This window comes from Gallus gallus, chromosome 2 (assembly GCF_016699485.2).
Source record: "Gallus gallus isolate bGalGal1 chromosome 2, bGalGal1.mat.broiler.GRCg7b, whole genome shotgun sequence".
Classification (NCBI taxonomy): Eukaryota; Metazoa; Chordata; class Aves; order Galliformes; family Phasianidae; genus Gallus; species Gallus gallus.
Genome location: NC_052533.1, coordinates 145,886,686 through 145,909,580, shown reverse-complemented (window position 1 = coordinate 145,909,580; position 22,895 = coordinate 145,886,686). Strand labels below are relative to the sequence as shown.

At 39.4% G+C, this 22,895-nt stretch overlaps 1 protein-coding gene across 14 annotated transcripts in view; it reads left to right on the top strand.

Annotated features, from left to right (window-relative positions):
• TSNARE1 (t-SNARE domain containing 1) overlaps positions 1–22,895 on the top strand; it is a 483,485-nt gene that overhangs the window by 402,179 nt on the left and 58,411 nt on the right. For 10 of the 14 annotated variants that reach the window (XR_003074076.3, XM_046931132.1, XM_015283229.4 and 7 more), the window contains one exon: positions 13,050–13,165. Coding sequence is in view for 10 of the 14 variants with exons in the window: in XM_046931132.1 (XP_046787088.1) it covers positions 13,050–13,145 (96 nt within the window). In the remaining 4 variants the exon portion in view is untranslated. Of the gene's footprint in view, positions 1–13,049; positions 13,166–15,986; positions 16,145–16,858; positions 20,243–22,895 lie in introns of those variants that run through there. The other 4 variants (XR_005856948.2, XR_005856943.2, XR_003074075.3 and 1 more) reach the window with 3 other exon arrangements.

Below are 22,895 nucleotides of genomic sequence, written 5' to 3'. Positions count from 1 at the left end.
ACTAAATCAGGCACTAGATCAGGTTGCCCAAGGCCCCATCTGCCCTGGCCTTGAACCACTGATCCCTTTTCAAGGATGAAGCATCCACAGCTTCTCTGGACAACCTATTCCACTCTAATGGTGAAGATTTTTTTTCCCTGACATCCAATCAAAATTGCCTGTTTTAGCTTAAAACCCTTCCCCCTTGTCCTATGACTATCTGCTCATGTAAAAAGTTAATGTCCCTTCTGCTTATAACATGACATGTAAATGAAGTTTCTTTGTCTTGGCTAAAAATTAGTTATGGTTGTGTGATGTGTTTTCTCCCTGTTTCTACCATGCTAGAGAATTACATCTCTCTGTTGTCTTGCTCAACAGATGAAATGTTGCAGGTTTTTTTTTCCTTTATACAGCATAAATGGCTTAAGTAAATGTGCTTTCTACTGCAAATCTTGCAAATCAGCTCGTAATCCGCACCATGACAGAAATCATATGCAACTATACAAAGATATATGTATTTAATAAGTTTTGTTACTTTCTGCTCCCTTCCAATTTTGCAGTGAGATACAAATGAGAGACAAAAGCTATTTTCTCTTTTGCCCATAAAAACCTGTTTTCTCTTTTGCCCCTATTTTCATTTAATTCTTAATTTTGTGGATTGTCCTCTTGTTGCTGCTAGTAGTAGATGTTGTCTGTAGGAATGACTATTGGGACCTCACTTTGTGCTGTTCAGAGCTCCACTGTGTTGTTCATCACAGTTAAACTGTTACCACATACTTTTCACAACCAGACCTCTGCACTGGCAGCGCTGATTGGGTTATGCCTAGACCTGGGGTTTGGACAGGAGGGCCAGTCTCCAAGGTGATTTATGAAGCAATGCTATTAATCAGATATTTGTAGCATACTGATCTCTTTTATTCAGGATCCCTTGCAAATTGTAAATACACAAGGATATTGATGTAAATGCAGGAAACACGATTTTGGTGGCAGTAAATTTTGCAACATGCTCCTCAATACTAATTTATTGACATAAACAATAGAAGCTATGGTCCTGTAATCATTTTCAGCCTTCAAATCAGACACTGTTCAACTTAGTTTGCTAGCTTAGTTCTGAGTAGAATTCAGTTTAGAGTCATAGAGTCATAGAATGGCTTGGATTGGAAGGGACCTCAAGGATCATCAAGCTCCAACCCCGCCACCACAGGCAGGGCTTCCAACCTCCACATTTCATACTAGACCAGGCTGCCCAGGGCCCCATCCAACCTGGCCTTGAACACCTTCAGGGACGGGGTATCCACAACCTCTCTGGACAGCCTGTTTCAGCACCTCACCATTCTCTTGGTAAAGAACTTCCCCCTGATATCCAATCTAAGTCTCCCGTCCTTCAACTTACAGTGATTTCCCCTTATCCTGCTATTATCTACCCTTCCATAGAGTTGAAACAGTAGTAGTAGAACATCAGTTTAAGGGTGATATTACAGGGATCTCTAAACAGTTATTTTGGAGGTGAATGAAGGAAACTGTTTTTTTCCTATACCATATGATCTCCAGTGCCATACTCATAGCTTTATTATGTGGCTGTAATTAAAAAGAAGTACTGTCATCCAGGAAAATGATAAAGCTTCTAATCACAGAAGTGGCAGAACTTGTTTATCTGAAATAAAAACAGAGAAAACTCCATCTGGAAACAGATTGGATATAAAAAGTCAGTGCTTGTGGATTGATATTAGCAAAGAATGAGAGTCATTATTACAGGCATCCCCGAATGTGCTCTATGTACTTAATGAAATACTACCTTTAAACTTACAAAAGGAACTTGGACATTAAATGTCTTATGAAAGATCAGATAACAATTTCAAGAGAGAAGAAGGCAGAGATAGTACAGTTATCTGCATTGCCTGCTATTTTAAGATCTGTATTTTTTTTGTCTTCGTATTTGAATCCAGTCTTACGAGTCCTGAACTCTGACTTTCCCTGCATCTCCATCCATTAGGATGGAAATTAAGAAACCGTAAGAGAATATATTTCCACACAACATTTTCCTGGGCTTTCTGATTACATTTAGAGACAGAAGTTTGGCATCAACTCAAGCAACTCGTTGCATTTGTGCATTTAATGCAGAAGCAAAATGAAAGTTCATAGGCTAATGTGAAAATGACAAAACAAGAAGAGGTAAAAAAAAATGTGATTCAGACCCTAAAGAGCTTGTTTAGGTTTAAACAAAAGGTTAAATTGTGAAATTTGACTACCTAAGCAATTCTAAGGAATATCAATTAAAAGAGGGGAAATTTAGGTTAGATGTTTCGAAGAAATTCTTTACTCAGAGGGTGGTGAGGTGCTGGCACAGTTTACTCAGAGACGTTGTGGATGCCCCATCCTTGCAGGTGTTCAAGGCCAGGTTGGATGGGATCCTGGGCAGCCTGATCTGGTGGGTGGCAGTCCTGTCCATGGCAGGGGGGGTTAGAACTAGATGATCTTAAGGTCCCTTCCAACCCAAGCCATCCTGTGATCATTCAGACTCATGTTTAGTTCTGTCCCACCCAATACCTTAATAAGGAAGCACTATTATTCTCAGCTTCACTGGTGTTACACTAAATGTGGTGCTATCCTTTAATGTCAGAAATTAGTAGGAAGTAGAAATATCCTTTCATCTTTTAGTGATGTTCTTTTGGCAAATTTTTAAGACTTTCTGCTTGTCTTGCAAGGATCTATTTTGAATAAGTGAAGCCCCACATATCGGTACTTAAGGGGTTAAAAAGCTGTATATACGTATACATATATATATCTGTATATATATATGTATGCCACATTAGGCAAAATGTGGAGGTGTGCATTCCCTGAATTTGTAGCACACCGTTTATCACTTTCTCCAAATAAGATTTTCATGCCTGGTCTCAATTTAATTTACTCACCATTACTTAGCACTTTGCTCTCATCTAGCTTCAGTACTGCTAAGGAGCAGCAGTGACATGGTTAATGCTTGCAAACTGGTGAAAAATAGCATTCCTGCAAGGAGAATCACAGAATCACAGAATTCTAGGAGCTGGAAGGGATCTCCAGAGGTCATCGAGTCCAACCCCCCTGCAAAGCAAGCCCACTACAGCAGGTTGCACAGGTAGGCATAGGTGAGAAATATCAGTCATATGCTTTAATAATCTCAGTTGCCAAACCTGGTGATTCTCCTCAAGTTTTCTTAAGGATAATTCTCTTAATTTTGTTATTGAAACGTATTTTTTTCCAACTTCAGTACCAAAACCAAACTAGTTACCATGTTTAGATACATATTTAAAGTTCAATGCAGCAGATGTCAGCTATGTTCTGCAAAACTCTAAATTAATGCATGATACTTTGTTGACACTTCTTGATATGCTAATGGTGGTAAGAGAGATAGCAGTAGGATAGGAGTGACCCTAATGATGGTCCAGAGATAGTGGTGAGCAAGGTCTGTAAGATGCAACGTCCTGTATTAGATAAACCGATACAGTAAGGAAAAAGCAGATAGAAATTTGCAAGTAACAAGTCTTCTCTGCTTTTTTGTTTTGTTTATTTTTCCGTCATTTCAATTGGTCTAGTGAAAATACTAATATAGCATACTGCCTAGTATAGTTCTGTGACATTTCCACTTGGGAGATTCATCAGCTCCTAGCACTGACTTTCCGAGGTGCTGATGGCACTGTGCTTCCTGGAAGCTCCACAAATTGGTTTTACTTACGTTTCTTAGGACTGGGGGGAGCTTTTTCATAGATCACTCACAGTAGTGTACCAACTGCTGTTTGTGTGTACAGATCCCGCTGGTGATAGAACCAGCCCAGGTTCTTCTGTAATGCCTAAACATTTACACTGAGGGTAATTTGTCTTAATTACAGCTGAGACTTGAAGTCAAGTCTAAGCTCAGGAACACTGTGCTTTGAAATCAGAAGATCATTTATTTCAGTCCCAACGTGAAAAAACACTCAAAAGAATTATGTGTTCTGCTATTTTTCCCCTGCCCCCAGAAGTGCCTCTGTTTATTTTGTCTGACGCTTTAATTTGTTTGAAGTTAGTCTCAAGATCGTTTCTGGCTGTTGCTCAACCCTTTACTCTGCATTTTATTTTTATTAGACTTCTCAAATAAAATGTTTTCTGTAGCTATATACAAGAAAATTTTAATTTTCTTGATGCAGAACCTCGTAAGGATGGGCTGAAATTCTTCCACTGACATCAATGAATGTAGAGCAGATTATACACTTTGTTTGGCTCTGGTACTTATAAGTCAGTGCAAAGTTTGATCTAGTTGTTATTGACATAGGGAGCTAACCTGGGGAGCCCTGCATTGTTACACTGGAGAACAAGCTGAATCTTTCCTCAGTTGGTTCCACAGTTGAGCACTGGCTGCCATAACCCGCTCGCAGACACGCTGATGATTTACAGACTAGAGTGAAAACAGGTTGAGCTACAGAGCTCCACATACAGAGACCAGGAGCACTGTGACCCAAACACTGCCATTCCCAACCCTGCCACCCAGTCCTGTTCATGTGTTAGCATAAACCAACTAATGAACGCAGTACAATACTGTGGCTGAATCACACAGCTCCCCTTCACACGTTTCTAGGTTTGAATTGCTCGGGAAGCTCAGTTCTCTATGCCTGCCTATGTGGAGTTGCTAAGGATCTCAGGGAATTTTTTTGCAAAACTTTAAGAGAATATTTTGTTTTTAGAAAAATGAGGGCTATCTCGAGTTTCGGCTGCACATGATAGTCATTACCTGCTTTAAACTGCTGGCTAGCTCTGCTACGTAGAATTAAAACAACTGCCAGAGGTAGATGGCTTCATTCCAGTACTGGGGAAAAAAAAATGAATCCTCTTTACAGTGAATTTGTAAATCACATTGGAGGCCTGCTGCCTTGAAAGGCGTGCTGGAAATATAAGCCATTATCATGCATTATTATAAATGATGTTTCAGCCATTAAAAAAAAAAAAAAAGTATATTAAGGGGATATTAAGATTGATAATTCAAGCATTTAGAAGTTAGAAAATGCAGCGCTTAAATCTGTGCATGCGGTCTCACCACCACCCCCTTTCTGCTTTTAGGCAAATCAGTACAGAAAACGGTGCTCTTATTCTTACAGGGGAGTGTGGCAGACAGTGAAAATTGCCTCAGATTTTGAACTAGTCATGAGTGCACATAAACTAGGGTCTCTGAGAAGCCTTACCTTTCCTAAGCAGAGCCACATTTCTTAGGAACAATAAAAAGTGCACCTTCACTGGCTGGACAAACTCCTTTCTCCATGTTCTTCCTTCTACCCCCCATCCTGCTCTGAAGCATGGAGACACTAAAGAAAATGTTTGTTTTATCTTTGTCAGTGTGGGATACTTTGACATTTTATTGAAGGGAGCATATAAACAGGAAGGGGAGTGGCTGTTTATGAGGATGGATAGTGATAGGACAAGGGGGAATGGTCTTAAACTGAGACAGGGGAGGTTTAGTTTAGATATCAGGAGGAAGTTTTTCACTCAGAGGGTGGTGATGCACTGGAACAGGTTGCCCAAGGAGGCTGTGGATGCCCCATCCCTGGAGGCATTCAAGGCCAGGCTGGATGTGGCTCTGGGCAGCCTGGTCTGGAGGTTGGCGACCCTGCGCATAGCAGGGGGGTTGAAACTCGATGATCACTGTGGTCCTTTTCAACTCAGGCCATTCTATGATTCTATGACATTTTTTCTGTAGTTTTCATCTTTGAATTGGCTGCATTTAAATGAAATGTATACATCAGCCTGAGATTGATTTCAGGCATGGAAAATGTCATCCTGAATGGTTATCACTGGCTAAATAGCAAAGTGGCAGAAAACACAGTCTTGCCATAGGAGACATGGAGGAATCATGCTTATAGGTGGCAGGTGAAATAAAGGTAAATGAGTAAGAAGTGAATCACAAAGAAACTTGGAATGGGAAGGCTATGCAAAATTAGTGCCAAATTTCAGATATGTAGACATTGAGTCACATGTAAAAGATTGAAATTGATCCAAATGATGTGGCAGTCAAGGTACAAAACCAATGTGACAAAGCAAAGTGATATTCCCTTGCTGGCATGGGCTGGCCTTTTTCTGTTGCTATCAAATCTTGTAGGTTTTATTCATATGCAACTTGACTGCTTTGTACTCATTTAAATACACCAAAAGTGCTTAATAATATTACTGGCCTTTTCTAGCCTGTCTGCAGAAGCAGTGATATTTAATAGCAAATTCATTGTTACTCTATAAGGAAGCTTTACCATAAAGGTCAACAAATCTGGTCAGTGCATTTTAATTTTTACACACATTAAAGGTCATACTCCTCACTTCTGTTGCAGTAACACATTCTGTTTACTATCTTATCCGAGATGATTGTGTATTACTTAGCGGAGGGATTTTGTCAACATAAATAGAATAAAAAAAAAAATAATAATAATAATGATGAAGACAATAGTGAGAGTGGGAGGTGAGGAATTTTTCCCTCTCTATGTTTGCATTATACTTCGAGGTAAACATACATCTGCGATCTGATTTTCTGCTGCATTACTCCACTATTTCATTTTATTCCCCCATGAGAGCTCCACAGCATTCAGCAGAGTTCCTGCTGGTGTATATTGGAGTGACAGTAGTTTCAGATTTATAATATCATCTCTGTATAAATGTGTCCAAATGTTATTAAGGACCTGGGCTCCCAATCCAGCAGACCACAAATTAGCTTTCAAAATGTATATTAAGGGCACAGACAAATGCTTTAGTGCAATACCAAATGACCTCTGAGGGCAGGGTGAAAGAAATTGTATGAACCTCTTTAATGTCACAAAACTCTCTATACAGAGATTTGCATGAGAAGTGTCCCATTTTATGTCAAACAGATTCGTTAATCTGAAAAGAAACAGTACTTGAAAATTAATCAAGGTGAATTTTCATTGCCTGACAGAGACCATTAAAAAGACCTAACCCAACAATTGAAGACTGTTATTATGCAGATCTTTGTTTTGTTTTGTTTTGTTTTGTTTTTGAGGGTTTTGTTTGGTTGGTTGGTTGGTTGATTGGTTTTTAATGAGTTTGCAGGAGATAGATCTCTGTAACAGACATACCTCTTTAGTTATTTTAAGTTATAACTCTGAATCATTGCATGATTCCTGGAATTGTACTTCCAGAAGTTCTTGTAATCTTTGTTCTGTTGGAAGATGCTTCATTATTTGTGAATTATTTAAAAAGCATTCCTCAGGTAAAAATGGATAGCCTTACTGAGTCCTTTTACACTGAGTACAGGAAGGCTTTTTGCGCACTTACCATAATGACCTTAGAAATGATACTGATAGGTAGAACTTTCCCACAAGACAGATTCTTGCCCCTGCAACCTAACTGAAAAGCCTTGGGTGTGTCAGTACTTTTACTGTTTGACATTGCTGGAGGGAGGGAGGCATGCTTTTGGGTTAACTGTATTAGAACTATGGAATCGCATAATCACCAAGGTTAGAAAAGACCTTCAAAATCATCCAGTCCAACCGTCTGCATATCACCAATAGTTCTCACTAAACCATGTTCCTCAACACAACATCGAAACGTTCCTTGAACACCTCCAGGGTTGGTGATTCCACCACATCCCTGGGCAGCCCATTCCAGCACCTGACCACTCTTTCAGAGCAGTATTTCCTAACATCCAACCTGAATCTTCCCTGGCACAACTCAAGACCGTTCCCTCTTATCCTATCACTAGTTATACGAGAGAACAGGCCAAGACCCACCTCACTACAATGTCCCTTCAGGTAGTTATAGGGCAATGCTGAGCAATCTTGAGCAATACTCCTTCTCTGCTATCCTCATCCCTGTCCTCATCTAAAGCCAGTAAACAGGGAGAGTCATAATAAGGAGGTGTGACATTTGCAAGATTAGTTTGGCTAATGATGGTAACCTGCCCAGGGCTTTTGTCCTGCAGGAGATGTAGAAAGTGCCACAACCATGGAACTGTAGGGTATGTCTCTACGCTGAAACAGTTCCATATTCTCTGATGTGCCCAGAACAGAATCATCTGGTTGAAAGGAACCAACAAGGATCGTTGAGTCCAATCCTGGCTCCACACAGGATCACTCAAAATCCAAACCCTATGTCTGAGAGCACTATCCAAATGCTCCTTGAACTCCAGCAGCTCAGGGCCGTGCCCACTGCCCTAGGCAGTCTGTTCCATGCTCACCATCCTCTGGTGCAGACCCTTTCCCTAACCCCCACCCGCCCCTCCCAACACAGCTCCATTCTGTTCCCTCGGGCCCTATCACTGTCACACAGAGCAGAGCTCAGCGCTTCCAGTCCTCTCCCTGGGAGGAGCTGCAGCCACCATGAGGCCTCCCCTCAGCTCCTCTGCTCTGGGCTGAACCAAGCAAGGGACCTCAGCCCCTCCCCATACACCTTCCTCTCCAGACCCTTCCCCATCATGCTTATAAATATCTGAGGTGCAGGAGTCAAAGGGACGAGGCCAGACTCTTTTCAGCGGTGCGTGATGACAACAAGAGGAAATGGCCACAAACTGAAGCATAGGAGGTTCTGCACAAATGTGTTTAAGAAAGTTCTTCACAGTAAGGGTGACAGAGCACTGGAACAGGCTGCCCAGAGAGGTTGTGAAGTCTCCTTCTCTGAAGACATTTAAGACCTGCCTGGAAACCTACTTGTGGAACCTGGTCTAAGGAACCCGCTTTGGCAGGGGAGTTGGACTAGGTGATCTCTAGAGAGCCCTTCCAGCCCCTACAATTCTGTGATTCTGTGATTATTATATCCCTCCTTTGAACACTCTCTGATAGCTTTATGTCCTTCTTATATTTGTCCTCTTCACTAAGGCCAGTTGGGAATTCTCTGCCTCCCTGAGTTGCAGTGTGTGGTAGAAGCAATCCATAGATGGCAAAGAATCACAATGCTGCTTTTCCATATCTGAATCATACAGGAAAAGCAGCTTCCTCTGGATCACTCTCCTCTTATTTATACTTTGCTCTTGCCAGCATTTGATTCTCTAGCAAAGACACTTTTTTTTTTCTCCTTGTAACTGCATTTATTTAGGAATTTCCAAAATGAATCTTGCTTTTCTGAGCCTACGGCAGTATTGGGCTTTAATAGTTGTTAATGATTTAACTGTCTGTTGTGACATAATTAGAATGTCTCTTAACATTTCACCCCCAAGATAGAAATACCTTCTAGGCTGTAGTACATGACCTACAGCTTCTTTTATGAAATGGTGATGGAAAGATTTATTCCAGGCTCAGTCACATCCACTTCTCCTGTCAATATAAAGCACTCCTCAGCTGTGTCCCTAAATAGCCTTACTTGTTCCTTCACTGCTTTTCACTCCTCACTATTTCACATGTGTGTTTAAAGAGCTTTTGTCGAGAGTAAAATATATCTTTACTAATAATGTGTTACTAAAAAACTCTGAGAGCTTAGCAAAATAACTTGTAGAGAGCCATTACTTCTTATTGCAGGATTTGGGCTGCTTCTGTTTTTGATGGTGTTTTTTTTTTTGTCCCACAGTATATTCTTTTCATCTTGGGCAAATGTTTACAAGGAAAATGGATTAGCTCAAATTTAATCAACAAGTTCCTTGTGTTATGGGAAATGGTCTTAAAACAGATTGGGACAGAGCTGTAATACCAGAGCAATGCAACAGTACACCATTAGGGGTTAAGGATAAACTAATATAATTAAAATAAAATCAGATAAGACTGCTTACAGTTTTTTGTCATACGTTTTCTACCAGAAAATTATTTTTTCTATTTGCTTTAAACTTGTCCAAAATTTGGCCTGAAATTCTGTGGGTCAGGTTTTCTATATCTCTTTTATTTAGAGATATAGGTACATATTTTAATTGTTAGTTAAAGGTAGACAGTGTTTTCCAAAATTGAGTTCTGGGAAATATGTTTCCCTAAGACAAGCATATTTTAGGAGGCTTTTTTATATCCTTGTGCATCATATATGCAGACAGAGCTTTACAATTTAACAGAAAATGAATGGATAAAGGAGACATTCTTTTCTGCCATCTTTATGAGAATTTGGAAAAAAAGCCTTTAAGTCTATGGGGGAAAAAAAAAAAGTGTTCTCTCAATTTTCCTTAATACTTACTGGAAGCTGAGAGGGAGAGGAGCACCCTCAAGATTCAATTTGTACCAAGAGCATACTTCAGCTGTCAGTACCTGTGCTGTGTTACTGTTTCTAGGCATGCCATTACTTCAGTATGTATTCCTGGACAGTAGAAGAAGCTTGGCAGAATTACCATACAGTTGATCCTGCAATTGTGGGTGCAAGCAGGTTGCACTGGGCTATGGGAATTGCGAGGAGGTCCAATGCCTGTAAGGCTTCCTGTGCAGAGCCCAGAAAAGTGAAGGAAAATAAGCAGTAACATTAAGGTGGACAGTGTAAAAGAAAGATCTCCAGCAGCTGAGGGGAGAAAGGGCTGGAGAAAGATGAGTGAAATCAAATGAAGGTTAGTTGGAGGCATGGGAAATGTTGTGAAAAAGCAAAGCTCCCTGAAGAATTATGTCCTAAAACAAATGAATCATTTTACAGGATCTTGCCCTCGGGAGAAATGATTCTGTTGCAGATTTGGAAATGGTTTACCATATGGACTAACCTTGATTCAAGAAACTACATCGTGCTTTTATTTATTTATTTATTTTTATTTTACTGTTTGGGGAATTTGAACTTTCCTGAGATCAGCCAAGCTGCCAGCTACGGTTTATGTCTCCACTTCCTTGCCTTAAAATGAACCCATAACCACATTGATGTTTGGAATGGAAGATACTCTTTAAATGGTTTTACTGTCTTGAAACTTCCATAGACACATTAGGACCTTGGTGTTAAGTGAAAGGTTTAAAGTTTTTTGTGGTCTCATGTGAGCATGGTTTTGATGGATGTCCTAAGAATATCTGTAAGTAAAATGTATATATATAAAGTATGTGCATAGTGCAATAATTACCCATTTACTGCTGGGGAAAAAATATTTTTTCATTAATTGTACATGCATACCTGGGAAAACTAAATCATACCATATGCAAGTTGTTTAGTCCTTAAATTTCTGATGGTGATGTGTTTTCAGTGTGCCATAATGTCTTCGGGCTATTAAGAGTCACAGGACTGCATTATTTGTTTCCCAACTTCTCTGCACAATGACAAGACATTGTTTATAATCTAAGTTTAGCAGTCACTCTCTGTTAACCTCATCTGGGGATAATTACCAGAGTTTGTTGTGTTTACTGTTATAATGTATGCTGTTTATTATTGTGTATTCCTCAAGGTCCCTATACTATGGTCTGTAGATCCTATCTGGTGATCAGAACAATTTGCCCTACCTGCTATGTGCTAATGTCTTTCTTCACTAATTAGGGCACTGAAAAGCTTGCAAGAGCTATGCAATCAATCTAGGGCTATAGACTCCCTACTAGCTCCCAAAGGATACCTACAAACAAGTGTTGCATCCATCACCTCACCAACATACAGAATTGTCCTCTTCACAAGACAGGGCTTGTTAAATGCATGTGGGCTATAAAAAGGACAGTGTTACTGAATCTTATAAGAGATGTAAACAGAGTAGGAATCATTATCCTGACTTACCAGCCAGGGCAAGGTCATAAAATGTTAACCTAAATATCAGAATACAGGCTTGGCCCTATCTCTTACCTTCCAATGAGTCTGTTTATGGTTGAGTTTGATGGTTGCTTTACACTCTTTAAATTAAAAAAATCTTTGTAAGGCAAAAATAACAGTGAATGTAAATTTGCAGTGAGAGAGCAAAATAAAGGAACCTCTCTGCAAAGGGTCTGAAGCCACCATGCAGTCTTTGAAATGCTCATTAGGAGTGTTAGACCGCTGCTGGATGCTTAATTGCTTAATGACCTATTAGCATCCTCTGCTCTCAGAGCAAAGGCTCTGGCATTGTTAAAGTGAAGAAGGACATCTAGATGTTTTAAGATAGTCTTCAGTTTTAAGCAGAGATTTCCTGGTTTGCTTTGGAATTAGCTGAGGTTAAAATAAAAGAGGATTCTGTAGCAAAACTGTTGTCTCATGCATTCTGCTTTCAGAATGCATACTGTTATCCTTCCAGAAATGAACGCTGCAAGTGTAGAAGAAACATCACTTAGCGGGTGAAAAAATTCGTTAAAGACAGAGGTAGCCAAGGTCCAACCATGCACTTCCCCTAGGAGTCATTGTAAACTCATTAAAAAGTATGAGCAAAGGGTTGCCGCTAAGCAGAGTATTTGGGGAAGGGGAAGAATAATCTCCTGCCCTGCATACCTGACAAAAAGATCCTCTTATTGAAAGCATCTATTTTTTTCCAAACCCAAAGAAAACATTTCAGTGTGAATAACTGAAAAGCAAATGGCGAACTAAGGTGAACCACTGATTATCTGCTATGGGTGTAGGGCAGTGTGGCATTTGTATTTCATAAAAAAACATAATCTAGAAATCCACCCTCGTAAAAGTCACCGGTTCTGTTGTTAACTGATTCTAGAGGAGAGGATGGAACATGCATTACTGAGTTCCCTGGTGAAAGTGCTACTCCAGCTCTGCATGGAGAAATGCATGGGCTCTGGGAGGGCTGCAAGGGAATGAAGCAGTGGGCTGTAGAGCATGGATGGAGGAATTCCCTGGCGATTGCAGTGTAGAAGGCCAAAACTTCTATGGAACAAAATAGCTAGAGAAGTAGAGCTCTATGAGTAATAGCAGTACAGAGAGGTGTAAACCATTTAGCATTGTCAAACCACTGTTAGGGCTCATTACACCACTTAGGGAAAGGAATAAAAAGTAGGTAACATCAGTAATATCAACATAGTCTTCCCAATTAGACTGATGTTTTAGTTGGAAGATAAAGAACTCTGGACAAATGCACTTGTTTTATCAGGAAGCTGTATTTAAGGATATCTCCCTTGAAAAGGGAGAACAAGGATCATTATGAACAAAGGCACAAGTTCTCAATGTTGCTTCATGTTGTTTTGTTTCAGGTAGTCTCATTAACGGAAAAACAGCAAAATTTCTTCATGAATATACTCTCCATCCTACTGTTCAAATATCCATGCATTTATTTCTTTCTCTTCTTGCAGCTACGAGCCAGGAAGATGAAGTGCTGCCTCCTCTCTGCTGCTGTGGCCGTTCTGCTGTTCATCGTCATAATCATTGCAGTCTCAGTCAAACGCTGATCTGATGACTGTTTCCACAGGTAAAGGCCTTAAAAATCTTATACTCTGTGAGATGACTGGGAGACAATTAAAGAACCTGGTAATACTAAGAAGGATTTATCTTGGCTTGCAGGTTCAGGTCTGGCCTAGGAAAATTATTTCCTTTAAGGAGTATTTGAGTTTGGAAATAGCATCCTTAGTGAGTCCTTAAACTTGTACTGAGGTTCTGTTTCAAACTAAACAACTTATTGTTGTTTTCTCTGCTGCCTTTGTTGTATTCCATTTTTCATACGGACTTACAGAAATACTAATGAATCAATCCTAAATCCACTAAATTAGAAGTGCTGAGGTGGTATTGAAGACCACAGAATGACAGGCAGAGTAGGAAGGGGGATCCAGCATCCTACTGAGATGTTCCAAGGTGCACCCATATAGATGCTGGAACCGAACCCTCTTGAGGGGTATGAAGATGACTGGCTAGACATAAAGCACAGACAAGAATAAAAAAGGGCTTCTAGTGGTCTTTGCTCTGGATCCACCCCTAAAAGAAGTGTTGGTCTATGATAGAGAGGAGTTGAAAGCTTTCCAAGGTAGGTGATACATAAAACCAGCTTCATCCCATCTCTGAAGTATATTTTGTGAAGAAGTATGCTTTAAGAGCATATTTTCCTTCTTCTTTTCCTCTCTTCTGTTTCAGTACTGTAGGAAAATGACTCAGTTATTTTACCCATAACCCCATTTTACCCATACCTCTATCTGATACAAAGCATTTCTAGGTGTCTTTTGAAGATTGGTAGGCCATTATTCATGGTGGTTATGATATGTACAGAATCTCTACCACACAGAGGACTCTGGTCTTACAGATCTGTGTGTCTGCTGCCACTAGCAGAGTTTCTAATAGCTGAACCCGGAACCCAAGAGTATCAGCAGGACATTCCTGCAGACTGCAGGTATGACCCCTGAGTCAGAAAGCTATGAAAGATGAGGGCAACTTTTGGTTTAGCAACTTCTCATGTCCCAGCCTCTGTCCTGTCACCTTCGTACTTAGTATATACTGCATTATTCTGAGGCTCATTGCAATCATTTCTGTCAATTTAAGCACAGATTTTCTAGACTTGAATGATCTTCTGGAACAACAGTGAAGAAAGAAAAAACAGTTGATAGATTTTGGTTATTGCTTCATTTTACAGAAGTTCCTTATTACTGCTATGGCCGTTCTTCCATCTCAGGATGAATTCATTGCCCTTTAATATGCCTTCTTTCTTAATAGTGCTATCAAATGAAATAGCAGGAGTTGATTCAAAACAAATACAGAGATAATTCTTCACACAACATGTAGTTGAGCTGAAGAACTCCTTCCAGCATGATACTGTGGATGCAAAAACTTGGACCATCATGAGCTCTATACTATTCAATACTAGCAGAAATTTCCATTAAATGGCTTTCTGCGCTTGCATATGTACTAACGTATTTGGCCACTGCTGAAGTGAGGAAGGTATCTTTTTATTTAATACATAAAGGGGTCATTTTATATAGTATGTGTATGCATTTATTAATTCTATATATATTTTTATACTTCCTTTACATAAGAGACACTGCTTAGGGATGCAGATAGTGATCTGTCCTGCTGATTTAAATCTAGAGTAGCTACAATAATTTTATTTGCATTACTCTAGTTTTACTCTGCATAAGTCTGGTTTAAAATGTGATCCCTCACGGCAATTTATAATATAATAAAACTTGGTTCATATGTGCTTAAATATTCTCAGCTACTGGAAATCACAAATCTTATCAACAGTTGACTAAATCTAGACACGTTTTAATTTAAACCCTTTAAGTAGATAGTCAGAGAACCAAAATATTCTAACAGTAAAACTCCATCAGGAAACCAGATTTAATCTTCTGTTAAGAGATCCATGTCTCGAGGGAAGTGAACCTAGAGATCTTAATGAAAGCCCTAGGAAAAATACAATGCTGTACTTTTTCTCATCGGTTGGGAAACTAATTATTAAGTTTAAAGCATGAGTTACTCTCCATCACTACAAGAGAAGGCAAAGTCTGTGTTGAGTTATTTGGGAGCAAGTTTATTTTATAATCATTATAAACTGTTCTTATTCCACATTGATCCCAAATGTTGTTTAGCAGAATTCACATTTAGATTTAGAAAATCTAAAAGAACAGAGCATTTTCAGAATTTCCATGTCCGTGATGAACATTTTTTTCTATTCTGAGTTGCAGTGCAAATGGATTTTAAAATATAAGTGGATTTAAAGTTTCAGCTACCTCAACAAACTGTTTCATACAAAACTGTCTTGCATACTTTAGGGAGAGGGAGAACAGCTGGCTTTTAATGTATAACAGCTCTACATGACAGTTCAGAGAAAATAAAGAGAAGAAAAAGAGTTGAGGAAATGGTTACAATAAACTCTGAATTGGCAGAGGACGCATAAATGAATAAAACCTCAAGTTTAGTAATGACTGGCCAGAACTTCCATTTAACCCATCATGAAACTATTTTTTTCTGTGCTGAATCAGGAAGAAACCAAAAGAAGCATCGCCAATTACCCCTTTGATGTGTTTTAAGCCCAATTTGCATGATATCAGGATAGGTTTTTTTAACTTTAACAAGTGCAGCCACAATGAGAAATCTGAAGGTCACTATTCAGTGAATTAAAGGAATGAAATTATGCCTGCAGTATCTATGATCACTAATGATCATTATGATCACTAACATTAAAATCTTCTCTTTCTCCCTATTTCTACTTTTGTGTTAATGATGCTGAATCAATGGTTCTTCTCAGACTAAAAAGCACTTATTTTTTCAAAACAAATCAGACGTGAATTTGGCCATTCCTTCCATAGGACAGATCAGTTTATGAATCTTGGAAAACAAAGAGCACTTTTCTCAATCAGTTTCCCAAGCAGCGGTGACACCATCAGCTGCTGTCTAAGTGCGTGCGGAGAGACCAGCTGTTCAGGAGAGCTCTGAGCCCTGACTTCTGCCTGATGAGCCCCTTGTTGTAAGTATGTCACTGCTCCCTTGGGGCGGTTTTGTCTGGCAGAGAGAGGGTAGAGCATCTATGGAGGACGTGAAGAAACTCCTGGGGCCTTATGTCTTTACGTTTGTTTGCTGACACCTCAGGAAAATAGCCCAGGAGATTTTGGGTCACATTGCTCATACTGTAGCAACACTGCAGCTGCTCATTTTGCTGTTGTTTTGCTATTGTGTTTTTTTTTTTGTTTGTTTGTTTGTTTTTTTTTTTTTTTTAATTTATATCAGTAAACATCCGAAAAGGACAGTACCACAGCAGCAAACTAAAGGAGGTCCCTCCTTTAACAATGTCTTTGTCTAGTGTCAGGAGTTCTTAGCCTGTGTGTACTTCCTGTGTCATTTGTAGTTTGTGACTCATTTGGATGAGTGCACAATTACCTAAGGTGACAATCAAGACTGTTGGAATCCCAAGTCCAGGGCATTTTTAATAGGAAAAAAAAAGAAAGATGACAAATTTTTAGTAAGATGCTACATGTACATTTGGAAAAAAAAAATGCTTTTCAGTGGCAACTTGACCATGTATTTATCCAAAGCAAGATGACTTAACTTTTGCACCCTTTTCTTGGCAGAAGTCATTGCAGCAGAAGGTGTCTTCCCTGCTTCTAAGACAGATATCAACCAGATAGAGGTTGTGGGACTGAGTCCTTAAACCCTATGAATTCACTCTTCTTTGCAACCCTAGGTTCTGTCAGTGAATGAAAAGGCAAGAGCCCAGAAAACAATTTCACCCGTGCTTCCTGATGCAGTTGTTGACTGCGATGCACAGCAATGGAAGTACAGAACAACAGACAGGTGTAGAAGTGATCCCTGAGCAAAATATTCTTCCCGTCTTCATCAACTGGAAGCTCAAGGACTTCCTGATCCAGGAATCATAGAATCATAGAATGGCTTGGGTTGGAAGGGACCTCAAGGATCGTCAAGCTCCAAGCCCCCTGCCACAGCCAGAGCCACCAACCTCTGCATTTAATACTAGACCAGGCTGCCCAGGGTACCATCCAACCTGGCCTTGGACACCTCCAGGGATGGAGCATCCACAACCTCTCTGGGCAGCCTGTTCCAGCACCTCACCAATCTCTTGGTAAAGAACTTCCCCCTGATATCCAACCTAAATCTTCCCTCCCTCAACTTAAAACCATTTCCCCTTGTCCTGCTATTATCTACCCTTGTAAAGAGTTAACTCTCCTCCTTATAGGGAGCTTATGGGGCTCCCTTTAGGTACTGAAAGGCTGCAATGAGGTCTCCCTGCAGCCTTCTCTTCTTCAGGCTGAACAAGCCCAGCTCCCTCAGCATGTCTTCGTAGGGTAGGTGCTCCCGCCCTCAGGAAGTTCCTTGACAACCACTAATGCATTCCTTTCTTGTTAATGTGACCACTTTGAAACATTATAAACTTTTAAAAAGTATACTGAGGAAGGAGTTCCACTCTTAATGCAACCAGCATTTAGTCCTTACTGTACAGTTAAAAAAAAATAACATATTGGCCAACACGTCTACTGAACGACTGCAGTACATATGGAAAAGCAATAGTCAGGCTCCAAGTATCCATTTTCTAAACATGTAGCTGTCTCTTTTTGAATTTAAACTGAGTTAATCATTATAGAAAACTGGAAAATATTGTCCTAATTTGTTTATTTTTTCTCCTTTGCAATGACAATCTTCTTTGCCTAATTCATTTACTGGCTTATTATGTGGATAAATGTTTTCCTCATCCTGACCAATGAGAATGAGATTCAGGCAGCTGATCTTATACAGTCTGTCTTTGGTATTTGTTTTAATTTTATTTTTTTTTTTCTGTATTCTGTTTACTACAACATTCCTGTGTACCTACCCCTGTTTTTGTTTTGTTTTGTTTTGTTTTGTTTTGTTTTGTTTTGTTTTGCAGTGCAAAAAAAGTGCAGTGATAAAAGTTGCAGTTGTAGTCACTACGAGTGCTTGGAGGAGCAGAGGAATGCTCCTTCATGCCATCCATCCTAGGGATGTAAAGAGCATCTTCATCTCAAAGCTTTAAATCTTAACGTTTGAAACCAAGACAGCAAAATATATTTTTGTAAGATGGGTTTTTGCTGGGATCAGCCTCAGAGCATCTCTTCTGATGTCGTTCGTGTTGTACTTCTCCCTCATGGCAGCAGGTATTGTTAGGCATAGAATACCATGCTGTGCCAAGAGGAAGCACTTCCAAGACAGGACACATCAGTAACACACCAATAAATGCAATCAGAGCCCCTGTCTATTGGTATAATGAGGGCTGTTTGTGGCAGAGAGGGAAGTACTGAGAAGTGGCTTTGTGTTCAGCATTACAGTTCAGTCATTCCTTCCCATCAGGGAACAAGTCTGGGCACCCTCTTCAGACACATGCGATAGGAATTCTGACATTTGCCTGTTGCATCGCCAGCCTGATGATGTTAAGACACAAGAACAGAGCATTTCCTACTCAGAGTTTATCAGAGCTATAATTCAACCCTAATGAACTCTACCTAACTTAGTGCGAAAAAAAAAAAAAAAAAAGACAGCTTTAATTCATGGTATTGCTTTTGCCGTTTAACTCACTATCATGGGGCTGGCTTTACTTATTGTCTCTGTCTTTACAAGTCTCTGTTTGGCTTGTTAATAACACAAGTGTTTCAGTTTTCAACCTTCCTTCAGCCTCTTGAGCTCTGTATGGTTTTTAATATTTTTGACTGCTGCCATTCAAATTCTAAAATAATTAACTCACCTGCCTTGGCCATGGCTTTCCTGCAGTGCTTGCTCTACAGCACCATCAGAAATCAGTAACTTTGCAATATTTTTTTTAACTTGTTTCCTATTATTTTGTGAAGTTCGCTACATTTACAGTCAGGTGTCAGCTCTTGTCAATTCAATTCTTGTCTTGTAGTCTATAATTAATTGCTCAGATCTTGGCACCCTCACTCAATTTTTGCTCTGGCAAAGAAAACCGAGGTGCATTCTGATTCTGCAGTAACTTCTGTGCTTTGAATATAAACCAGTCAGAAATGAGATCTGAATTTTCACTGATTAATATTTAATGGGTCTGGTTTTACGATTTGGCCCAATTTCTTAATTCAGGCTAACATTTATATTCTTCAAGCCTTTTCTGTTAACATTTCCAGAGGACACATCTGCATTTCTTTTAACTAAATTACTTCCATGATAGCCAGCTGAAATCTATGGTACAAATATGTAGAAGAGAGAAATAATCACCAGTAGAAAATGAGATTTTTAGGAGACAAAAGTCAGTCTTATGTGAAAAACCTTTCAAAATAACAGAGCAAGAAGGGGACATGCCAGGAAATAGGTGAATTTATTCCTAAGAAGTTCTCCGAGTTTTCACCAATTGTACAATCCTTCAATCAGATGAACATTTTGTTGGGATATCACATGATCAGCTTACTGTGGTTGGATGCATTTCAGATTGACCTTGATAGCTGTCCGTCTGCATGCATTTGGGCCTTTACAAGCATCGCATAATGCCAGGTTGTTAATTCTGCTGTGAAAATTGCTAAAGGAGGATGTATTATGTTGCTTTCATCTTAAACTGCAGCTCCTGCAGCTCAATTAATGTATAGGAATATGAATTCATTGATTTGAATCCAGAGTCAGTAGGACTCCTGAGCAATCAACAGATTTCTTTGTCAGGTATCAAGTTTCTGCACTGGTTCTTTGTAATTGGTAGGAAAATGGATGGATAATACAGTCCCAGTAAGTGACTGTGCACAGTGCTGATCCCTCAAATGGATGCAAAGTCTCTGATCTGAGTTTACAAAAGATATTGCAAGCATAAATTATTTATGCTTTGCAAGGCCTTTAAACTTGAGCCATGATGATGCACTTACAAGGATGTGACAGAAGATGCTGGTCTTCAGTTCAGTGCACTTGATTTCTACTGAGATAAAAAAAAAACAGAAGCACTTGGTTTCTACTGAGATAATAAAAAACAGAAATATGGCCATACTGTTGTTTTTGAAAATGGTTCCCGCCGATGAGCTTTGGTTTAGACCAATAACCTTTCTGTACTCATATTCTGTGTTATTTGTTTGTGAAAAGAAAAATAAATATCTGCTGGAATTGTGGACATCACTGGTCCTTCCATTAACTGCTTTAATCATATATGGCTTTAGGTGCCTAAAATTGAAATCTCAACTTGGAAAAGATTGTCCTAAGTGAATGTCCAAAACTTTTCAATGAGTCAGACACAAGTGTCCACTTCCCTATGGATACTTTCAGTTCCTTAGGAGGAGAGGTGTCTGGTTGAGGGAACGTCAATGTTTTCAGTATGATGAATAGCTCGGGAGAGTTCTCTGAGACATACATCACTAGAACCATGAGAAGGGAGGATCAGGCTCTTTACACGAGAGACACAGATTGATAAACTGCTCAGCATCATCCAACCCTATTGAGTGACACTTTCAGTTGACGGTGCTTAGGTTATCAGTCTTACTTAGCCCCTCCAAATCAGAGAGATCCTGGTATTGTGGGAGGGACAAAAGCAGAAAAAAAATTGTCCAGGGGAGTTCTTTGTTCATCCTAGTCTTTCTTGGCTGTAAATGGTGAAAGCACTATGAGTAACTTCTGCATATGAAAGAGAGAGTTTGAAGAAGACTTTATTGCTGGCATTTGAATTGATGGATAGATATTCATTTTCCCTACTCATAATATTAATGTGCTATCAATGTTGGTTTTCTGTTCTTTTTCTCCCTAAGTAACTCAGCAGTTCAGTCTTAACACTATAGCCTCTGAGCACTCTTTATTCTATCAAAACAATATTGACTGTTGAATCTCCAAAATCAACTGCAAATTCTTCATCTGTAGGCTTTTTTCCCCCTCTGTGGACATGTACAAAGTAGTATTAAATAGAAGCTCTGAGAATACCAGGTTTTGACACATTTAGGTATTCTACTTGTCTGTATTCTCAAGATGTAAATATGAAAAACTTCTCTTCAAAGACATAGAAAACAGAATTTTTATTGAGGGAATAGTGCAGCAAATGATTCACAGATGCCATTCACCATATTGCTCTTTCCAAGCAACCATAATACTCTGGGAGGTATTATTTAAACTGGAGAGTGAAATCAGATAAAGGTTAGATGGCTCATTCAAGACTGTTTCCATGGGCTCCTTATCTTTGGGGCCTTTGGGAATATGAAAAAATGAAGAAATCCCACATGACTGTTGAGTTATTATTTAGTGGTTGCTGTGCCTTCAATAGCTACGCACATTTGAACTTTCTTGGATTACCTTACAAGTACCCACATCTTGGTAGTATTATGTCTGTTTAATGTATAAATAATAAAATTCTAATTGTCTTTGTCTCTGTGACGTAGATTCACAAGTCATCTTTACAACTAAAGTTATTATTCCACCATACTAAATGGATTCTCTGAAATATCCTTTGTATTTTCATTAGACTTTAATGGGAGTTGGACTCTTGCACAACAACCTCTCATTTGCAGAATATGTTTCTGCTCTCAAAATGACCTTTTCAGATGTTTCTGGAAACTTTTGACTTAAGTACTTATTAAAGGAAAATCTTTATTTCCTAAGAAATCCTAGAGAGATGGCTCTTTTTCTTCAGAGTTTGTAAGGAAGTTGCTCAAGCTCTGACACATTATTAATTCCCTAATTAATAGCCATATTTTTACACTGAAATAGCTTTTACCATTACAGTGTCAAATGGCTGTGCTGTATAGAGCATAAACCATTTTCATTTTTGCAGAACTAGGTCATTGGGAATTTCTATGCTGAGAGCCTTTCTCAAATGAATCTGATCATCCCAGCAGAAGGCAAAGTTTCTTGTTACTGAAAAGATACACTAAGTAGACTAGAGGTAGAGATAGATCATATCAATTTTCACATTAGAGTGGTTGATTGAATTACCTCTCGTTAGCTGAACCACTCTGGCTGTACATGTACAGCCATAGAAAGCATGGAGAAAAATGCATTAGTTTTGATGTCATGTCATCAAAACATTCTAGAAATAACATCCTAACCTTTGCTGTCTCTCTGCTGACAAGCAGTAACTCATTAAACAACAGTAATTTGATCCTTTTTGATTGTCTGCCTAGTCTTTAGATAAAAAAGCCACATCATCTGTGGAAAGTTTCAAGGCATCTGCTTTTTCTTCTTAAAAGTTTCAGTGCTTAAAGAAGAAGCACACAGCAGCATTATCTTGAACACCTTCTGTGCAAGTTTAGATTGAGGGGATTTTTGAAAAGAAGCCCACCCAGTATAAGGCTCTGCTAATAACTGCCTGCATTGCACTTTGCTTCTTGGTTGGACATCTTCTTACCTGTATAGAAGCCAAACTTCTGAGGTGCCAGTGCTGTACGGAATGACAGAATGTTGAGGTTGGCAGGGTCCACCAGGGACTGTAGAATTGAATCATTAAGATTGGAAAGACCACTAAGATTATCTAGTCCAGCCATCACCCATGCCTGTTACCTCTTTAGACCATGTCATTCAGTGCGACATCTACCTTCTTCTTGAACACCTCCAGTGATGACTCCACCACCTAGGCAGCCTGTCCTACTCATCAAATCATCTTGTCCAGCCCCATTCCTCAAAGCAGTGTCATCAAAGCAGATGCTTGGGGCTGAATCTGGCCAGATTTTGAGCACCTTCAAGGATGGAGACTCCAAAACTTACCTGCAAATCGTGCTTTGTGTTTGACATCGCCCACAGTCATTATTTCTTGTGTATAAATGGTATTTCCTTCATTTTGTTTTGTG